Source organism: Numida meleagris, chromosome 7 (genome assembly GCF_002078875.1).
Source record: "Numida meleagris isolate 19003 breed g44 Domestic line chromosome 7, NumMel1.0, whole genome shotgun sequence".
NCBI lineage: Eukaryota > Metazoa > Chordata > Aves > Galliformes > Numididae > Numida > Numida meleagris.
In genome coordinates, this window is record NC_034415.1 from 19,426,572 (window position 1) to 19,447,885 (window position 21,314).

At 38.4% G+C, this 21,314-nt stretch overlaps 1 protein-coding gene across 6 annotated transcripts in view; it reads right to left on the bottom strand.

Moving 5' to 3' along the window:
* The window catches only part of ST6GALNAC3 (ST6 N-acetylgalactosaminide alpha-2,6-sialyltransferase 3), a 231,486-nt gene that overhangs the window by 113,972 nt on the left and 96,200 nt on the right, over positions 1 to 21,314 (bottom strand). For 5 of the 6 annotated variants that reach the window (XM_021404850.1, XM_021404849.1, XM_021404848.1 and 2 more), the window contains one exon: positions 7,050 to 7,180. The exons of the other annotated variant lie outside the window; for it this stretch is intronic. In XM_021404850.1, the coding sequence (XP_021260525.1) occupies positions 7,050 to 7,180 (131 nt within the window). The remainder of the gene's footprint in view (positions 1 to 7,049; positions 7,181 to 21,314) is intronic. 6 annotated transcript variants of the gene reach the window in all.

A 21,314-nucleotide genomic window follows, 5' to 3' on the forward strand; every position in this document is an offset into this window, starting at 1 on the left:
CTGTGTTCAAGAGTCTCTTCCACTGCAGTTTTTACGGAAGGCAAGAGATCTAGCACGATGCATTCTCTGAAGGAAAGATTTTTATAAATCAGAATTTCCCTGACTTTATAAATTTCACTGAAAAAAAATATTAAAATACAAACAAGCATCTACTTATAATTTCAGACTTCTTAAAGATCAAGTAAGGCAGCCTGCTCTTTGGCCACGGTTGCTACTAAAGAGCACCTCCATAAAGCATTGGTTCCCCTTAAGTTCCTCCCGCCTTTACCTACTAGAGAAAAAATCAAAAAGGCACTATTTGTCAGCAAACACTTCCTGTAAAATCTCCCTTCTGGCAGATAAATGCATTCTTTTTCCAGAGGATCACTAGAGATTCCAGGAATTCTGCTAGACATTCGAACATGACAGAGATGCATATGGATGAATACCAGCCTCCAATCCATCTCAAACTTTCATCAACTTTTTAAGCACCTATATATCCCAACATTTTGGAGATCTAAACCAATATTAAAGTTCTGCACAGAAAAAAAATCTTATTCCTCCTTAAAATTACCTTCAATTAAGAGACTATTTGCATCATTGAAAATAAACTTTTCCCTAACACTGAGATTTATGTACAAGGTGTTTCAATCAATCTCTATGATTTTCTAATGTAATATAAATATTTTGGTGTTGCTAATATTTTAATTAAAAGGTATATTCAGTTATAAACATTTTTGAGACATATTCTGTGATGAATAGATAATAAGAAATTTTTAAATGGATAGCTGATGACTCACAGTATATTAGTTTTTGTAGCATTTTAGTTCATTCACTGTAGTTATATACTGGACCAGTATAGATGACAGTCGCAAGAAGAAAAAATACCTATGAATAGATAACCCTTTTGGAAGAGTGATGGGTTTCGTTACTTAATGGTACTAAGTCAATGTAAATGGACATTGAAGTGTGTTCTGCTCTGAAGTGCACCTGTGTAGTACAATACCTGGGACTCCACTGGGCAGAAAACACACATTACAACTGATTTATTTCTTCTCAACTCTTTTTGTTCAATATCCACCATAACAGAATCCCAGTTTCAGTTTCGGTTATTTCTTAGACACCAGGCTAACTGTCCAGAGCGTATATCAAAATCAATAAGCAGTAGGCATGAATGACTCCTCTAAGGCTTGAACTTACATATATATTGTTGAAGTAAGAAATGAAATAAAAATAGGGCTGTCATACTGGTTGGGATTTCGTGAAAATTTGGTGGCAATAAAACATTACCAATGCTTTCCTCTGTGTGTGTGTGTATGTATTTTGGTAACATGCTTCCTATCACTATTTTATAACCTTCATATCATCTGCTTTTGGCTATTTACCAGTGCAGGAGTGATTCATTAACTTCAGTTTGGCAAGAAATTTACAACTGAGCAAGTTCGTCATTTTTCTTTCATAGTGTCTTAAGAAGCACAGAGGAGACAAGGCCATTTTTTATAGTTCAATAATATCTGATGGAAGAATAAGACAATTTTGTGTTGTATACAGTTGTCTAGCAGGGAGGAAGAAGGGCAGTATTTTCAGGACAAGCAGAGAGTTCTCCCAAGTTGTAAATTTTACAGAGGTATGTAGTAATATCTTTATTATGATTTCTAGTCCAAAAGCAATTCTCTGCCACTTCTAACATATTATATGACAAAGACTGTCAAAACACTTTACAAGCAGTAATAAGCCCTCACCCTAGTGAGATTAATATAAAAAAAAAAAAAAAAACAAAAACCATTTCACAAATGAGGCTGAAAGCAGCTTCCTCAAGATCACAAAGAAATCAACAGAATCTACTCCTAAACTTTTATTCTAGAAAATGCTGCCTATTGGGATTGTTATTTCTATTATTTCTGCCTGAATTTATCATGTGCCAGAACAGAACACAGCGTCATGGAAGACTCTAGTAAAGAAACACTGGAACTATTGAAATTCTGTTCTACAGACAGTAATGGAAAATAAATATTTTTTCCAGAAATTGATTTTTTTTAAAGCATTCATTTCTTCAGTTATTTTCATGGATACATAATGACAATGTGCTTGGAAGGAAAAATGAAAGGTAAAGAGTTACACAAGGGTTTTATGTATCTTAGATGACACAATATGCAGTAAGAATTACAGTTATATTGAATAACTCAGTTACTTTTTTAATATCTCCACACATCCAACTACCACTATCGTAGGGCTGATGCCGGGTTTCAGGCTTTTTATTCAAGTGTGATACCAATTGAAAACAATAATGTCTACAATAATGGCTACACTTACTGAATTTGTTTCATTTTGTAGACCACTATATGGAAAAACTAGTTTTATCTAATTCTCTCTTTTATAGTCTTCAGCATCCTCTTCAAAAACTGCTTTCTGTTACAGCAGAGCATAAAATGGAATTCTTTCAACACACCACTTCAGAATACCTTATGATTTCACCAGTACCGGCAATAAATATGCCTTCCAGCTATTCCTTTAGTCCAAACCGCCCTTTAACAGGGCTGCTGGAGGGATGCTCAGGCAGGGGTCTGGAAACCTTTCAGAGAGGAGCAAGACTGTATAGCAAAGATCCGTTTAGAAAGAGATGTGTATCAAACACCATTTGCATAAAATCGGTAGCTGAGGATTTACTTTTCTCTCCTCCAGAAGTGAAAGTTAATGTGAATAAGTTCAAAGGCTCCATGGGAGAGAGCTGTCAATGTTTTCTCTCTCAAGAGAAGAGAGCAGAGCAGGTAGGGGGTTATGTGAGAAAGATATGCTTTGAGTTAAAAAAAAAAAAAAAAAAAAAAGAGTAAAATAAAAATTAAAGAATTAATTTTTTTCTGGAAAAGGGGACCTTTGCTAACCTGGAGCATAAGTAGCCAGGAAGCAGCGTAAGAATAGAAGTAAAGATCAGTGCAATAGAAGCAAGATAACGAACGCAGCATATATAAATGTAGATACAAGAGATGAGACGAACAAAGCATATGGCTCATGTATTTGGCCTGGAAAGCATTTCTTCTAAGCATGTACCCAGCACCAGGATGGCATTCCACGGCTCAGTGTTTGAGCAGGCATGAACAGAAGACCCATTACTTCCCACATACCTCTCTATAGAGGCTCTGCACTTTTATATAGGTAACAAAGCAGAAAAGCTTTCAAGGTTACCATTCATCTCTTGTTGTTGTTGAAAACTTGTTACATAATAGTTTTCACCATGATATTATCAATTCAGTCCCATACAAACAGATGGTACTGTATATACGTAACAGGATAGCAAAACAAACACATTTGATCGCATCCTTCATTAAAAGCCAAAACTCCCCAAATCTGCACATAGTGCTCAGCCTTACTGAGGAAAGACAAACAGAGCTTCCACATCACTGTAAAGATGTAACATTTGACCTGAGCTACTAAATAAAGAGCAATAGCAATCTGCAGACAAATTATTGTCCAAACTTTTCATGCCTGCATCAAAAGTGCTCATTGCTAACATATGGAGGATTGTCAGTATTGGTGCTTAGTTTCAGATAAATGTGTAACTTTATTACATGCAACATTCCAATCAAAAATGGCACACATTTGGCTAACGTTATGAAATTATGAAAGCACTGAAAGTTTGACAAAGAAGAGTTTTCTTTACTTGAAATACTTCATACCCCTCCAAATGATTTCAGGCTTTTCAGTGTTTGTTTCTTATCCTCTTGACCATTGTTTCTCCCCACACCTTTTATGCTGACTTCCAGGTGAGTTTATACCTCCACCAGCAGCCTGCCTACTTCTGGCCTTGGATACTTCATTTTATGCCATGACTGGAAGTTGTCCAGTAGTTGAAAAGATCTAACCTGTTTAAATACCTGTGGCACAGCAGCACACTTTAGAAATAAGGTTGGTTCTTCATTCTGTAAGATCTGCTAAGAATCTTTAGTCTGAAACCACTGTTACAGATTAGTTAATGCCCTTCATAACTCAGGTGAACTTCATCAGAAGCGGTAGACAGATACCACATAAATACTGACTGACTCTCCACATCATTAAGTAGTATTAAATAGGGAGAAGGAAAAAAAACACCTGCAATATAGCCCTCAAATGGTGCTTTAGAAAACAAAAACCAATTCTGGATTCTTGCCCAGCTCTTATCAATAGCTTGGCAAGCTTTCAGACACATACAGGCTGACGTATGCTTCCCTCTAATAGAGCTGCTGGTACAAGAATTTGTGATCTTTCAACCTGGCAGTTGGTTGTTACTACTCATTGAAGCACCACTCATAATTATAGCTATTTTTCATCTGCTGAGAAAAAAATGTGAAGAAAAAAACGACCCATATCTGATTATTAACTCTTATCCTGCCAGAGATACCTCACCTGGATGGCCTCTCTACAGGAATATGCGAAGATTCATGATAGGCAACGTGTTAAGAATGAACCCATAACAGAAATGTTTCATGAGCATTCTGCCAGACACCCTATAGCTGCCAACACTTTCATGAACAATCCCTTGAGAAAGCTGATCCTTTCAACTGGAAATAGACTCAAAAATTCATAAACTAGAAGAAATGCAACAACAAAAATCCCTACAGATGCATCATGAAAGATTCTTTGAAAACAGGATGTTAGCCACACGCGTATATGCTCAGCACACACTAACATGACATAACCTGGGAAAGTACTAACTTTCAGATAAGAAAAAAATTCAACACGACAGAAGCACAGAGGGGGAAGACATTAGACTAAATAAAACATAACAATCCCACATTCTCAGGTGGCACATCTACAAAAAAAAAAACACCTCTTGCTTCTCTTGCCTGCAATTGACTTCTACGTGTGAGAAAAAGTTTGTGCTGCTGAGCAAAAACTGCATAACAGAAATTTACACAGGCAAAAGGTAATTGTCCAGCACCATCTGGACCAGCCCAACTTCCTCCATATTGTTACCCAGTGTAAAGATCCCTGTCTGCCATGCTGGACTTGAAGCTAACAAAAGCTGGCCTCATCACTGAGCCTTCTCCTAAAGGGCAGCTAACACTGGAAGACAAGAGAGATCTTGGCCAGCCTTGCTGCTTGGCAAGACTCTTGCTCTGGCCCTTCACATCAGCTCCATCCTACACTAAGGTCAACACTTTTGGAAACTTTCTCTGAATGCCACAGCGTATGCAATGCACCTGCTATCCAAAATCATGGGAAGGAAAACAGAAGCAGGTGGTCATTTTTCATTTTAGTCTTCTGTTAGGCAGCCCCAGACAGACAGCACAAGTAATTGCAGTGCAGATTAATGCCTCGTTCCAGAGGAAGGGATGCAAATTTCACATTTCAGTGATATGCTGTGAGGAGGCACATGGGCCCTCTTAGGATCTGGCTGAACCTACTTTGAAACCTAAGGTACAAGGTACTGAACGTCAGATTAGAGATTTCCTTCGCAGCCACCAGGCTTAAAGAAGGTCCACATTCAGCTAGTTAAAAAGCCAAGGTTTTCAAACTGGTGCTCCCAAAAAGAAGGATCAATATGAATTAGAAATAAACTGTTCATAAGCACAGACAATGTTCTTCAGCGGATCTGCAAGAGGACTTGCATTCTTTCATAAGCTTTTTTTTTTTTTTTTGACCAACGGACTCTCTCCAACACAGCTGTACCCATGTGGTCCTGAGTTGGTGGGAGGCAAGGGCAGCACCCATAGGCTGCCCTTTACATACAGGGAGCAAATAATCTATGTTGTTTTGGCATGGCCCTTCATCAGACATCGGCATCTGTGTTTTTTCTTTGGATAAAACCTGCACTACCCCCTACCTCATCCATACATGGCTGCCATGCATGTCATCAGAAGAGTAAAAGGCACAATTCAGTGCCCCACGTATCATTTGCTTTTGGCTCATGGGTTAACATTTCAACAGGTATAATCATTTACCACCAATAAAAAGCAAGACCTAACTACAGAGAACTCTAGGCTGAGAGCAGCAACTTTGTAACGGTAATTTTAAATTTTCTGCCATTTTCATGGAAACATACTATTTTTACTGAGGAGATCATACTTTCCCTGCTTAACTCTTCATCTTTTCTTTAGGTTGTTTACTCTAGTGAAAAGTAGAAAGAGTTATTTGGAGGGGAAAAAAACGACGACAAAATGAAATTGAATAAAAGGACTGGTAAAGAAGCTAGACACCAGCATCGTCTCTGAATTGATCTTTGAAACTAACATTTAGACAAAGAAGTTAAAATATTTACATGGCATACCACCCTTCAAGTCAGCAAACTTTTAAGAAGACAGAGATATGTGAAAGAGTTTGTGTTTGCTGGACAGTTGCATCATGGTTCAATCTACCTGATGAGCTAATTTTCCAGTACACGAGCAATATACCATCTGTTGGATATACATTGCATTCATTTCTAAGGTATTTTTTTTAGGGTTTGTTTTTGGACAAAGGTATGAGGAACTCAGCAAGACACTCTTTATAGTGTGCGTTATCACAGCACTGCAGCATAGAGCTTTCCATGTAGGATGCAGACCAACTGTGTTAAACACCATACACAAAAAGGCAGACTCAAGTTTATGATCCAAGTGAAAAATGGTAGTGAGGCCCACATTTTACACATCTCATTTCTAGGTGGGGTTGCACTGAAGAATGCAGTGGCTACAATAACCTGAACAGAGAAATGGCCCATACATTTTTGGCAGAGATTTTTGTTTGAAGTACTGGCATGGTCTGCCATTACTTATGCCATTTCTCCTAAAAAAATTACAGGAATATGTTTCAAAATTTCTTGCTTGTAGAAGGAATACAATTGTAATCAAAAGTACAGGAGTCTGTTCACTATTCATCCTTGGAAAACATGAACAGAACATCAGAAGCCACCACAAGAGAGAGACTCCAAATAGCAATGCATATGCAGAATTAGAGTTAAATAATGTAATTACTACTCAGATGCTGCTTTAGAAGTTGATGACATATTCCTCAGTTGAGTAGCGAGCTCCTTAAATGAGGGCACTGAATCTGCATAAAAGCACTGATCAAGGTAGCAGCCTCAATTCAATTACGAGCTTTTTCAGTCATATCTTCACCTTGTTTAAAAAGGCACTGAGCTTGCAGCAAGGCCTGGTGGGACACTGCAGAACAGGCTCCTTGGTGGCTCTGAAACACAGGGACGAAGACACAGTGCACAGTCTTTTCCTTCCGTGCTGGTCTATCACTCCTAGGTGTTAGGAAAATAATTTGCGTGAACTAGTTTTCATCAGAAGGAAGCAAAACACAATTTCACATTTACAATAAAATCCGTGATCTGAAACGTATTTTGTGAATACACACAGTTTAATGGTATACTAGCAGTGGAATAGCACCCAAAAGCCACAATCAGGAGCCAATCTCCATTGTGCTAAAAGCTATAAATCCTTTGGATTCATTATTTCTGCAGAGCATCTCAATAGGAGATGGAGGAAGTCATAAAAATTGATAGTTTTCCAAAAGAAAATCCTCCAAGCAGTAAAGTTTAATCTCTCACTGATCTGTTATCCAGATAGAATAATACAGGGACAGTAACATATATATATCCTACCCAAACACACATTCTATCACCGCATCATACGCTTCTCATGCTGGGTGAGCTAACTGAATTGAACTTGACCTTCAAAGCCCTTGGAATGCAACAAAATATCTCTATTTTCTGACATTTATGGGTGGCTTTTCTGCATGGCTGCTTTTATTGCCTGGAAAATAATGGTGAAAGCTCTGTGTACAAACCTACTATAAACACTGACAAATCACATGAAAGGAAGACAGATTTATTTGGTGTGGATTACTCCAGAACGAATCTAATCAAATCCAAGATTTACATTTTTAAAGCATATCAAAAATTCGCTGAGTTAGCATTTTGATACAATAGATATATATTATTATTACTCTAATCTGCAACTGTAATTGAACTGATCTCGATTTTCAACGCTTTTATTTTTGCATTAAAAAAGGCCTTACGTATTTCACATTCAAATGCAGTTTTGAACTAGCACATACACTCAGAAAACCCTATGGAAAATGCTTTCATAAGAATATCAATCTAAGAAAGCTTAGATAATAAATGCACTTGAACGCGAACATATATTAAAAACTAGGAAGGCTAGGTGTGAAAAGGCAAACATTTCCTGTTCACAGCTTTCATAAAAGAAACTACATCTAGTCAGCATAGCAGAGGTGATCCCAAACACTTTTCTGACAGACTGTATCCATTTTGATGGAACAAACGTGACACAAACAGGCACCTAGCAGTTTTTCACCTCTAGCCCATGGAATATGGAGAGATTGTCAAGTATCAGAAATGATCTCAAACTCTACATCCGTCTTCATGCATATTTTCCTTATTTGAATGCAAAAGCAAAAGTAATGAACATTCAAACTGGCCTTAATTTTTGTCTGCTTGTAAATAAAACTGACTGTGGCACACTACCCAATACAACTTGTGGGCTGTTCTCTAGAATCACCGAGTCACAGAATTGCAGAGGTAAGAAGGGACCTCAAGAGATCGAGTTCAATCGCACTGCTAAAGCAGGTTCCCTACAATAGGTTGCACAAGCAGGTGTCCAGATGGGTCTTGAATGCCTCCAAAGAAAGAGGCTCTACAATCCCTCTGGGCAGTTTGTTCCAGTGCTCCATCACCCTAACCAAGAAGTTCTTCAGTACGTTTGTACAGAACTTCCTATGCACAAGTTTTAGGCTGTTTTCCTTGTCCTAAAAGATGAGATGGGCCCACAATACAAATGATGCAGCTCTACCATGGGACAGACACAGACTACTCCTGTTCTGTGGCTTGACCCAGGGCAAGTCCCCTCTATTTTTATTTCTCATTTTGACTGTAAAAGTACTCTAACAGCTACCAGGGTACATTGTTCTAACCTCAGGCAGTAGTTAGAAGTTTGAACCTCTAGCTTTACCCCAGTGTTGCTCAAACAGTGATTACCAATAAAAGAATTAATTGGGACAGGACTGAGTGCCCCATTGTCCTGTGGCCACATGCGGCCAACCACCATTCTCACTGTACCCACATCCTCTGTCCAGGTGTTTGGGTTTGCAGCACTTCATACAGCCACTACGAGTTACAAAAGTATTTTATGATCTGCTCCAATCACTACAAGTCATGAAAATAGTTCCACAGCACTCAGAAAAAAATAACAAAGATTTCCTCAGTGAGCCTCCAAGTCTTTCAGTCATAAATCTCAGCAAATAATGTCTTTTTTTTTTTTTTTAATTTAAGACTGCTATACAGATTAATGAGACAAGTTGTCCACAAGTCAGGGGAAGAACACAGTGATCCATCTTAACTTGTTTCATTTCCAAATTTATTCATTGTAAATGTTATATAATGTGACATTAACACATTACTGAAGAAGTTAAGGAAAAAATGCACATCACTAATAAGCTGATCATTTTTCATTTGGCTTTAGATGCCAAAATTAATGATGGCCTTCATTTTTCATTAGTATTTTTTTTTAATATATACTTTGTTTCACTAAATCAGAAACAGAACGGACAAGCAATCAAAATATTTCTGATTTCCCTGTATTTGCATAGGTAACCAACCCCACAGCACTAGAAGATAGATTTAATGAGTTTAAATCCTAGGTCTGTTGAAACTCCAACATTTTTCACTAGGAGATACAACTTCAGATTTTAATGTTCCAAGACATTAAATCCTGATATTTTCAATTTTGCATTCTTGGTCACTCAGCACTCTCTACAAATGTCACCATCTAAAATAATAGGAGCTGTTGGGTTTAGGTTTTTGAAAAATGTTCTTCCCCATGTGACAGATAAGTTACAGAAACGTATCTTGAAAACAGCATCTCAATCTATTTTTCAGTCTTCAGACAAGCTGAAAGATAGTTTACAATGGCCTTAACTCACGTTACTTAAGAAATACCTCAAGGAAACATGGTGTGTGCAGGCAGTACCATGACATAAAAGCTACCACAGCCACGTTAAGTTATAAAATATATATACTTCACCTCTGAACAAAGTAGAATTCTCACACTAAGTGATTTAGCGTCTCAAATTTTGGCCAAGATAGTACCAAGGAATGTCATATGTTGTCCACTGAAGGATAAAAGTGTACAAAGCATTAAAAAAAATGAAGTATATAAGAGTTAGAGACATTTTATTCCATCCTTCCTCCTCTCCTTTTTTTTCTTATTGAGTACCGGACCTATCATCTCCTAAAAGCCTCATATTGCCATCTCAAAGAGACAGCAGCTGCCATGCCCCCTGAAAGTGAAAGGAAAAGAGGTTTTGTGATACAATAAAACTGGAGGTGACAAAAGTCAGCCTAAATACCAATCAGTGCAGAAATATGCTAGTGGTCCATCTTCCACTTTTGTCTGCTACTTCTATTAGATGCTCAAAGAAACAGAAAAGTAATGTAGCTTCCTCTCTTACATCCAATGTATTTCTTTCCAGCAATCCAGTAACTACTGAAAATGACAGGAAATCTTTTCAACAGTTAAAAATCTCAGTTTTTTCTGTCTTTCCTGGCCATGGAATAGACTCCCATTTGATATTTATATAGAGATAAATCAACATGCTGTTTTATTGCACAACAGCCTTAGAGAAAGAAGAATCAGAAAGGTTTTGGCCATCAACTGTACATCAGAAATACCCACACAGCAACAAAATAGCCCATCCTGGTACACAAGCTCAGAGAATAGAATCTCTGCTGCACCATGGAAGATCTTCAAAGATACCCCTTGCCACCTGCAGCCAAAGCTGCTCACTAGGGTGAAACAAACCTATAGTATTACGTAGGGGCAAATGATTTGATTTTTTGTTAACTACATCAAGGGAAAGCAAAGCTCTCCATAGAAATCAACAAGGTCAATAAGCCAGACTAAAAGCCTATTAAGAACTATATCGGGTAGAAATAAATTACACAGTAATGGTCCACTGTGGTTAAGAAAAAAATTTTGAACTTGCAAACAAGTTCAAAATTTGTCTGTTGCTTACTCTATACAAGATTCAAACCAGGTAAGTCGAGAGCATCACTGACAGCAAAATTTGATTTTTTAATTATGCTATTGTCTAGTAATGAATAAATTAGGTTTGATTCATTTTATTCTCCCCTCCTATGAAGCACAATTACAGCGGTACTGGAATGAGATTAAAAAAATACCATTTAATCAAAGCTTTTTAATTCCCGTATGATTTAATTGGATCACCAAATTTGATCTATAATGATATTAATAGATAGAAAAATCCATAGTAGAGTCCATTATTGTTGAACTTTATCATCTTTTTAGAAAGTACAATAGTAAAATTATCTATTAATTAGATTAATTTCAAAGAAGTGTAAATCATCCTGACCCATGATACTTGCTTGCAAAGCTATTGTGAGAGAATAATTAATAGGCAATATTCCAGAAGTATTATTCTGAGCAGAAGTGAGCCTTGAACTTCCGGTCACCAGACTTAAATTCTTATCAAGAATACATCATATCACAGACCTCCAATATCCCAGGGCACTGCAAGAAGGAGAAGGAAACTAAGTGGATTGTTATTGTTACATATATTCTGTGCTATTGCCCAACCTGACCTCAAATTAGAAGTGGATATAAGTCAAAATCTCTGAATTTTAAAACTTCAAGGTGAGAAGGACTGTGCCACTCAAATAACAGCTCCTCATATAAAGAACATGTCTTACAAGTCTTTTCATTTGTAACCTATTCTGACGGAAAACTGTACGGCCTTGGGTAGGTGCTTAACCCTACACAGTGTCTGGAAGTAAATACATACAGGAAGGAAGACGGATGAAACACAAGTGTAGGTTTGCGATGGAAAGGTGAGAAAAATTACATGAAATCAATTTGGGCAGATTATGGATTAGATCTGTCCCAAACACTTAGCTGATCTCAGGTCCTACATTTAAAAATTTAATTCTAAGATCTTTATGACAGCAATAGCATCTGCTAAAAATGAACGGGAAGTAATCAAGACCAGAATCTTGTATTCACATGTAAATTTTCAGAGGAAATTAGTTCCTGTGTTTTCTGATGAGCTGCATGTCACACTGCACTATCTTTCTAATAAATAGCAATATGTCTTCAGTTGTGTTGGATGACGTACTTATCTATGAAACCTCTTTATAATATACTGAGAGAATAACAAAATACTCTACTTAGAAGCTGAAGAGAGAATGGAATTGGTTTTGTGCTCACAAGACTCCCAGGAATGCAGAACTCAGATTGACAGAAAGCATTACTCCTCTCTACTCTGACATCCCCCCATGTGACAACTCCTGTTTCAAGTTTTATAACATCAAAGTTTTTAACACAGGGTAGCTAAGATGGCTGTGCAGAACAAAAGCAGATCAGTGACCGGAAAATCTCAGACAGAGAAAGAATTCCCTGCTAGTTTTTACCTCTAAGTGGTGCATTGTACTGGAGTAACAGAATAGGATAAACAGAATTGCTTAGCTATAATTCTAAGAAAGTACTGAGCTTGATGGCACTAAGGAAGAATATTTTTGCTTGGGGAAAACACAGCATTTTTCTGACAGTTTAGCAGATGCTAAATGCTAAATTCAGCAGAATTCCAATGAATGTCCTAAGTATAGTCAACAGAAGAAGGGCTTCACAGCGCAACCCTTAATCCCAAGTCAGAAGCTCTTGGTTTGGCTCTCAGTAATGCCTGAAGTTCTTTCATAACAAAGCTTCAAACAAAAACTCCAAAAACACCACCTGTACTTCTATTATCTCTTTGGAAAACTGAGGGAAGTGAAGGGAAGTTAAATTCATTTTCTTTTGTGATTTTCTTTTTTCCCCACTTGTTTTTATTAGCAAGGCCATTAAGCATGGGGCACCAACAGATGAATGGAAGACAAGCCACATAAAGAAACAGAAGCATCTGAAAGCACCTTTAGTTTGCTGCACAAGGGCTTTTTCAGGAGAAATCCCCACATGTAGAAGATCAATCTTTGCCCAGACTGCAGCAGCAGCACCCACAGCCACCCCAGGAATCCACACGTAGGCAGAGCCCCACACATGCTGTTAACTGCCACCTCCAGAAATCCAAGCCTAAGTTTGTCTTAAGAACAGGAACATTTCTCCCAGCTACTGAAATATCCTAGCACATTAGAGACTGTTTCACTATGAGCCACGTACTGCTGATGGCCCACCTGGCCCAGTCAATATTAAGAAATTCAAATCAGAGATTTGCACCTGAGATGAAGAAACTCATTATCCTCCCCATTCCCATCCTTTTCTTTTAAACCCATGCCCTCATTTCTTGTTCTTTGATTTCTTTCTTTTTCTCCTGCTTTGATCATCCAGAGCTGACCATATGGATTTGTTCCTCAGGTCATCTTGAAGTGGAAGCAGGAGCTGGAAGCCAGGCTCGGAGGTGCTGGACTTCAGTATATTCTGCTATAAAGCAAGGGGTCTTATTCTAATCTTATTTATCTGAAAGACCTGTCAGGAAATCAGTGCATCAGGAACAGTGTGATACAAATACTACACATACAATGTTTCATTTTCTGATACTAGAACAGATCAGCACGCAGTGACAAGGAGAACAAAGCAGAACTGTTCCCACCCCCAGCGCACATGGTTTCAGACGCGCAGATGGTCCTACGAGAGCAGAATGAATTCCTACATACAGAATTATCGGATACCTTATTCTTGAACATCTGAAAGTGGCAGGAGTAAAAGAAAAATGAAACTTGAAGTGTCTTACTTCAAACAAAAGGAGGGTATTTAAACAGGAGAATCTCACGGGAAAGATTTCATATCACTACAAACAGCACACTGGTTCAGAATATAACAGTTATGATAGCATTACTAACGGAAGTGAGACATCCTAAATTTCCCTATAGATTGTAAATTAGAAAACAAGCACTAGAGCCATGTTATCCATATATGCACGCGCACGCACACATACCCCACTCACCCTTCGTAACCACTCAATTGCCATGTCAGATCAAAGACAGCCAGAGCACAGATGGATAGTTTCTCATCCGCACCTAGCTGCAGACTTTCTGTTTGCCACTGGACACAGAGTATAGCACGAAGCAATATTATGCTCATTAGTCCCTGGAGGTTTCCACAGTTTATGATCAAACAGAGATGAGTTTTCCATCTTCCTCCTACTGCTTGTATATCATTTAGCACTACAAGATGTTCCATGAATAATGGAAATAATGAAACTGTGTCCTCTAAGAGGCCCTCCCCAGGCCAGAGACGCACACATTGTAGTTATTAAGGAATTACATATAGCTTGATTAGCTGGCAACAGCTCCAAAGCAGTGTATGCATTACAGCTCAGTTTTGCCTGCCTGTCCTTCAGTTGGGACATTGTCAACGGTTTACGTGCGTTTGGCCTGGTTCCGTGACAAAGGGGACGGGGGATCCACGGGCCCACGCCCCGGGAAAAGGGGAAAAGGGTAAGGAGACGGCCCTGAGAGCAAAGAACAGCGGCAACAATCTGAGGAGAAACAAACTAATTTACTAAATAAGATATCGGAATGCAAAACAACACACTATAATACAATATAATTACAATTTAAGATGATAAATCCAATACAGAGAGAGAGAATGTCCCAAAATCAAGGTAGGCCTTACTCTACTACCGACGATAAGACGGCTGGAGAGCGAGGTGCTGCCAAGACGAGAGACGGCGGAAAAGGGACGAGGTCTCGTGATCTGCAAGTTTTTATACTGCGAGCTTTTATCTTTTCCCTCTGGCTGGAAGATGGTAACAGAGGAGCAAAGTGCCGTGGGGAATGTAGTAGTCCTTCTCTTCCGAGAACCAGGTATATCCACTACATGATGTTATGATGTGGAATACCAATAACCAAAAATCATAAAACCATGACAGACATTATTTTGGGACTTCCTCTTCTAAATGGCCACTAACATTCAGAAAATGTTTAGGAACACAAGTAACTCTGAAGTGATCAGGAAACGCAGAAGTTATTTGGAGAAGAGGGCTTGACAGACAGGCAGGTGGAAAAACAACAGGGTTGTGTAAGCATTATTTCCAACAAAAGATGGCAACTGTTTTTCTATTTCCTTCCCAATTATCAGACATTGCAATTTGAAAATAAGTGATAAGATAGACATAACTTATAAGGTGTGGGTTTTTTACCACATTTGTATACAAACTTAATGACAGGAAAGACAGACCATGCTCTGTTCTTCACAGGCCTTCGCAGTCATACAGTCCTGGCAGAATTCAGGTCTTAGGAACAGTAAGACAGGATCCAACTTACTGACTATTGAATAATTTTTTGTAGTTCTTAAGTACACCGTAACAGCAAAACCCTTCCGGGACTTATTTAGTAAAGTAGGCTACAATACTCTAATTCTGGCTCCATACTGGCTTTATTAAATTCTATAACAAATCCAGGGCCATGCAGGAATTCATGGTTGTAACTATATTGAGCAGCATAGCCAGAAAAACACTTTAAAGCAACTAAGACGGAATTGAATCTTGCCAAGCTAAAAAGGTTTGATTTTTTTTTTTCCTTGAATTGTTGCCAAAGAGTACATATCACACAACTTTAGTTCTATTTATTCGAAGAACATAAGCATTGACTAGTTCACTGTTAGGTGAAAAGTAAGATCTACAGGAAGCAAGCATGATTATATGATTTCATGCTCTTAATCAGAAGAACTCACTGCTGAAAGTATGCTAACATTAGATTTGGGGTGTGTATGGTTTGGATGGCTGTTTTTTTTTTCCCTTTTTCTTTGCTTATAACTTTGATGCGACTCCTCTGTCTGTTATCCATCCTTTCTACCTCTAGTAACTTAAGTAGACTTCTGGAAATTCCAATGAAATCAGAAAAACACTAGGCTAGTATCTTATCTCAGAGGTAAATAAACTCCCAGCAGAGAAATCAGCAGCTGATCAGATCAACAACCAAAACTAAGGTCCAAGAAGGCACAACTCAGCTATTCAGCATTTTGCTTGACGTTTTGCTGGCTGACCACTGTACACTGACTTGACAGATCATTTGCCATCTTGCATCTTGCCGAGAGAACAGCGAGGGAGAGCAGGTAAGCAGGAGCATACAAGAAGGATAAAGGACATGTTAGATGACCACTCATGGAGAAAAAACTGTTTTCTCAAATGTCACTGATTCTGTAAATAAATCCTAACAGTATCTCAGCAGACAAGACTATCTGAAATTAAAAGAACCCTATGCTAACCCATACATACATACCTCAAATCTACTTCTGAAGATGCTTTAATGCAACAAGATGAGAAATACAAATATTCGTTGGCTCATGTGAGACAAATAGCTCCACAATCACACCACACTGACAAGAGTCTGATTTTTCTCCTTATGCACACCAGCTAATGTGGTGAATTACAAGACAATGGAACTCTTGATTTTTCATTAGCATGAAAAGAATTAAGTTCAAGATTAATATAAAATTAAAGTGGTATTTTAAACACCATGAACTGAATGAAAGATGCATACACGAGAATTGTGGTAGTCACTGATCTTTACCAGACTGTTTTTTTTTTTTTTGGTTTTTTTTTTTTATATATATATATCAATGGTAAAGTTACAAACTAATAAACAGACAAAGACATACGGCTAGACAGCCATACTATTCTAGTATCTCACTGAAAACGAAAGGAAAAAGTGCATTACATAAGGTTTGAGTGCATGGCAGGCTTATGAAAAAGCCAGGGAGAGGGTGGAGAACAAAAGAGAAAAAATTCCTGAATTTAGGGAATATACAGTGCACATGGCTAGAACTATATTTTCTCTTCCCAGGGATGTGCTTAAGTACTTCCTCAAGGCAGCAACGTGATTACAATGAATTTCTGAGAATGGAAGCTGATCTAGTTCAAACAAGTGAGAAATGAGGATGCTACAGTGTTGAATATTTAATTAGCAAAAAAAAAAAAACAGGGAAGATTCACTAGAGACAACTGTTTTGCACTCCCAGGCTTTGGCTAGTTGGCTTGAGAAACGTTTCCATTGTTAAGCTCAATTTAAAGAAAGGAAAAGAGACAGAGGCATAGCAGATCCTGATATTGTTCAATTAACATTTTACTATAAGATTTTAACACTAGGTATCTCAAAACAACCCATTTAATTTGTAGGAAAATGCCAGCTCCGGATTCGTTTGGCATGTTCTGGAAATACTATCAGATTATTCCTCAACCCAGAAGACTGAGAAAGCTGTCTTAAAGGATTACAACCTACAGACTTGTATTTCAGAGCTGTACAATTGCTGGAGGGTGTTGCTGAGAAAAAGCATTTGGGGAGAGTATTACACAGAACGTGCATCTCAAGTGTTCTCTGCCTGTGAATTCAGCTTACCTGCCTTCCTGGACAGCAGCAAATCAAGTACCCAGGCATGTTAGAAAGGAAAAAGAGAGAGTAAAACATCATATTTCCTTCTATTCCATCCTGTGAACATACTCTTTTGATAGTGCAGAGGTCCATTTGATAAAGCACTTCGACTGATAACAACTGTGCAGTTCTTCTGAAGAGTCCACAGGAGTATCACAGATGGTGAGATAACTCACTGTAATTTTCTCACCAAAGAACACAGAATCAGGCTTTCAGCCCACATAGTAGTCAATAGTTTCCAATAAAATTAACTATAAAAAGAGGAGATTCTTGTTGTTTAGCTGTGTTTTTTTGAGGTACAGAAATTTTTTCCTAGCACTTCCCAGATTTAGGTTTTTTCCAACACCCGTGGCTCTGCTGCAATTCTGGAATCTATTCTGCACTCGGCATGTTAAATGTTTCTGCCCCAGTGATTCTGAATGCACATGTAAGCTAATGTCAGATTTTGATAGTAAGAATTGAAAATATAAGCAAAAGAGGGAAAATAGGCATAAATAATAGTGAACTACAAGTGACTAAACTGAGATGCCTGGACGGTAATAGGACTTACGGCAGTAGTAGGGTCTGGTGAACACTGTAACATCTTTGCATTATTCTGTACTAGCAAGGTAAAACAGATTTTCTGTGTCCTGCTACTCACAACTTACGTAAAATAATTTAATTCAGTTACATTTAGAGTGGATTCATGGGATGAGGGATCTAAATCTGAAAATAAACCAACTATTTTGTTGTATGAAAAGTTCATATAAATTGGAAAAACAAACAAGTATACTATTGTGTACTGTAAGGCTGTAAGTAGTGTCTGTTGCTTTGGTGCTTTATTTCAAACAGTGCAAATACATTCTTGTACTTCTATACTCTTTTTAGGACCAAGTCTTGATAAAACTCAAACAAGCAGATCCATACAAATATTTTAAAATTTCATCGACACACAAAAATGTTGTCCTTCTGATGTCCAAACAGAACTTTTGTGAGGTTAGCTTGTTTTATTTCACATGCTCCACCTCTTGGGATATGATTTCTTCTTCTATTTTTGCGTAAGCAGCCATTTATTTTAGAACCATTTTTGATAACAGCCTTGTCAATATTGCAGGTGTTTTGGAAACAGTGGCAAGAAAATGTACCATGTCATCTCTCATTGTTCTCAGTTACTGGATTTATATTTTGAGGTCAAACCACACAGGAAAAAAAAAGTAGCACGAAGTGCTAACAAAATATCAAAGATTGTAGAAGAGATTTAATGTACTTATTCTTCCTGTGCACTCTCACATGCTTTCCACATCAAGAGGCAATGCTCCATCATTCTGATTTACCAAAACAACATCTCATTCTCACTTCAGAGGACTTATTCTTTTCAGCTGGTGGGCAGCAGCATTTTCCTATGCAGATGTGATGAATATCTGAATTCCTACTGTGTGTAACTGTGACAGTTACTAAAGTCAGATCTTTATGCATAATTTCAAAGCAGGGAACTTTGTCTCCTTGAATAAAGGTAACAACTCCTTGCAGTGAAGGGAACATTCTTCACTACAGCTACAGACTCCTGGCTGACCTTCCCTGAACTACAATTAGAGCTCATTCTTTCCTCAACTGGAAGCATAAGAGCACAAAATAAAAAACTAAAATAAATGTTAAAAAGTCAGCAGAGGCTGGCGATAACACATAACAGACAACCAGCTCTAGTATGTTTTTGGATTTTTCCTGTCAGAGTGACTGGTTGGGTAAAAGCTAACCCCAAAAGCCAGTTCTGACATTCCTTCTCTTCCTCCTTCCCCTGGTCACTACAGTTCTTTCATTTCAGGCTTTCATATATTTTCAGTAGCATCAGGAGATTTTTTTTAAGCATATTCACTAGTTTCTCTACAAGACCATAAACAGTTAAGACCTCAGACAAATCTGGAGATTTCAGCAAAGATAAGGAAATGATCTCTGAAGTCAGTTTAGATTAATCCTGTTTTTCTACAGCTGTTTTACTGGTCTTCTTGCTTCCTCCACACATTCAAGCTACAGCACGGTGCTGTGCCAGAACCACATCCAGGAATGAAGTGCTCACCAAAGGCATCTTTCACCTGCTGCTGAATGGCACCACAGGTTTTGCTGAACTTGGTACTCCAGGCCATTCACACACCAACCCACGTATGCCATAACAAAGCCACTGAGGTGAAAGCAGTGTCCACCAGGAAATCCTGCCAGCAGGTCTTAAGGTTTTTGAGCTCCCCTTTGGATGTTCTCTCTGTTTCAAAAGCTCAGGAGCTATCCTTGCTGCTTATGCTTATGAAACTCCTGGGGGCCTCTGCTATTGCCATTCCCCCATGAGCATACAGAAGCACTATTCCTGATGAGGTAAAGTACTAGCTTCCCACTACAGGATGTTACTGTACTTGTGTTCTTGCACAAAGGCAGCATGCAGCAGTGTTCATGTCATAGTGTGAAGTGTTTGGAGCAGCCAAGATGATGTCTTTGCTTCACTGAAACTGGACTGCGGCACCTTCCTGGGTAGGGAATTTTACTTCTATCAAGTCAGCTTTTCATTTCCAGTGACTCTTCACTCTCTCTAAAGCACAGATCGGAGGAATTACCAACTGACTGAATTAGCCACTGACAGAAGGAACAGCACACCTGCACTCTAACATCTCCCTGGACCTGCACACCTGTTCTGGTGAGGGAATGCTGTACCAACACACAGCTAGTCTGAGTTTGTTACCTGAGAAGTAAATGAGAAACATAACTCCCTCCCTATAGCTCAAGGGCTGTAGTAACTTCGTTCCCATGAATCTTACATTTTCTGTGAATAGCACCAAACTTTGGAGAGCCGGCTCTCCTGCCAGTGTTTGGCACGCAGGTACCTCCCCTGCAGTCTCACCAGGCTGCCCACATGCTCCCTGCCTGCAGAGAAGCCCTAACAGCATTTCTACTGGGAGCTTCCTTGGAATATGCACAGCACTGGCTGTTTGCCTCCAAGCCTCCTTCTCTGCCATTGCTTTCAGTGATCTGTCTGAAGAGCTTGCTTTAATTTCAACCCTCACGCCTTTCATTTACTGGCATTTAGTTCTGCGCTCAGCCTCTTGCCTCTGGAGAGTTCTTTCCCTTGGGAAGAAGTGCCGTAGCTCCATTGATCGGCCCAAGCTTTGTATATAGCTATTTCACAGGAGCAGACTATATTGCTTGAACTCCGTGGCACAATTTCCATTGTTTTGCAACAGCTTTAAGTCTCTCAAAATGGTCTCATCAGCAATGTGATTATCTGTTTAAAAGGCTGCACTGCTCCTCGAGTGCAGTCATTCAGTAACCCCACCTGCACTGAATGGAATAGCATCTGTGCCACAAGTCTAGAGCATATATTGCGTCTTGAAAAACAAACACTGCTTCAACTCAAAAACAGAGCTACAACTAAACTGCCAAGGTGCCTTGATTTGCCCTTGCTCCTTTTTACCGCAGCTGATAAAATTGCAATTAAATCTTTTTCTCTGTAATAAAGCCTCAGAATTTGCTTCTATTTTGGAAAGTTCAAAACAGTTTCCGCTACAACCAACTCCTGTGCAGAGAACATGACTAGCTTTTCTTGTCTATTTCCATGCAAATCTCACTTTCAATTTTATGAACCAAATTTAAAGAAAATTGTTCTTCAGATAAAGAATCAATCTATGATTTTAAAATCCTTAAAGACTCTGCTCTCAGGAGTGGGAATATAAAATTTTTCATAGAAATCTGGCTTTTAATTTCCTTTCTGCAGTTGCATTTTATACACTTTTTATTTTTCATAACACTGTTTCTCAATTGTCTTTTTGTTGCATGAAGTGAACCTGCTCTTGTTACATTAGCACTCCAGAGCTAAAGACACATTAATTCCATCAGTACCTAATCTCATCAACTTCCACAACTGAAAAAATATATATACACACTTTAACTATTTTATAGTCAAGTAATTTTTTTTGCTGTGGCATGTCCAGACTTTTTCCCTCAGCTCGTCTAATGTTAT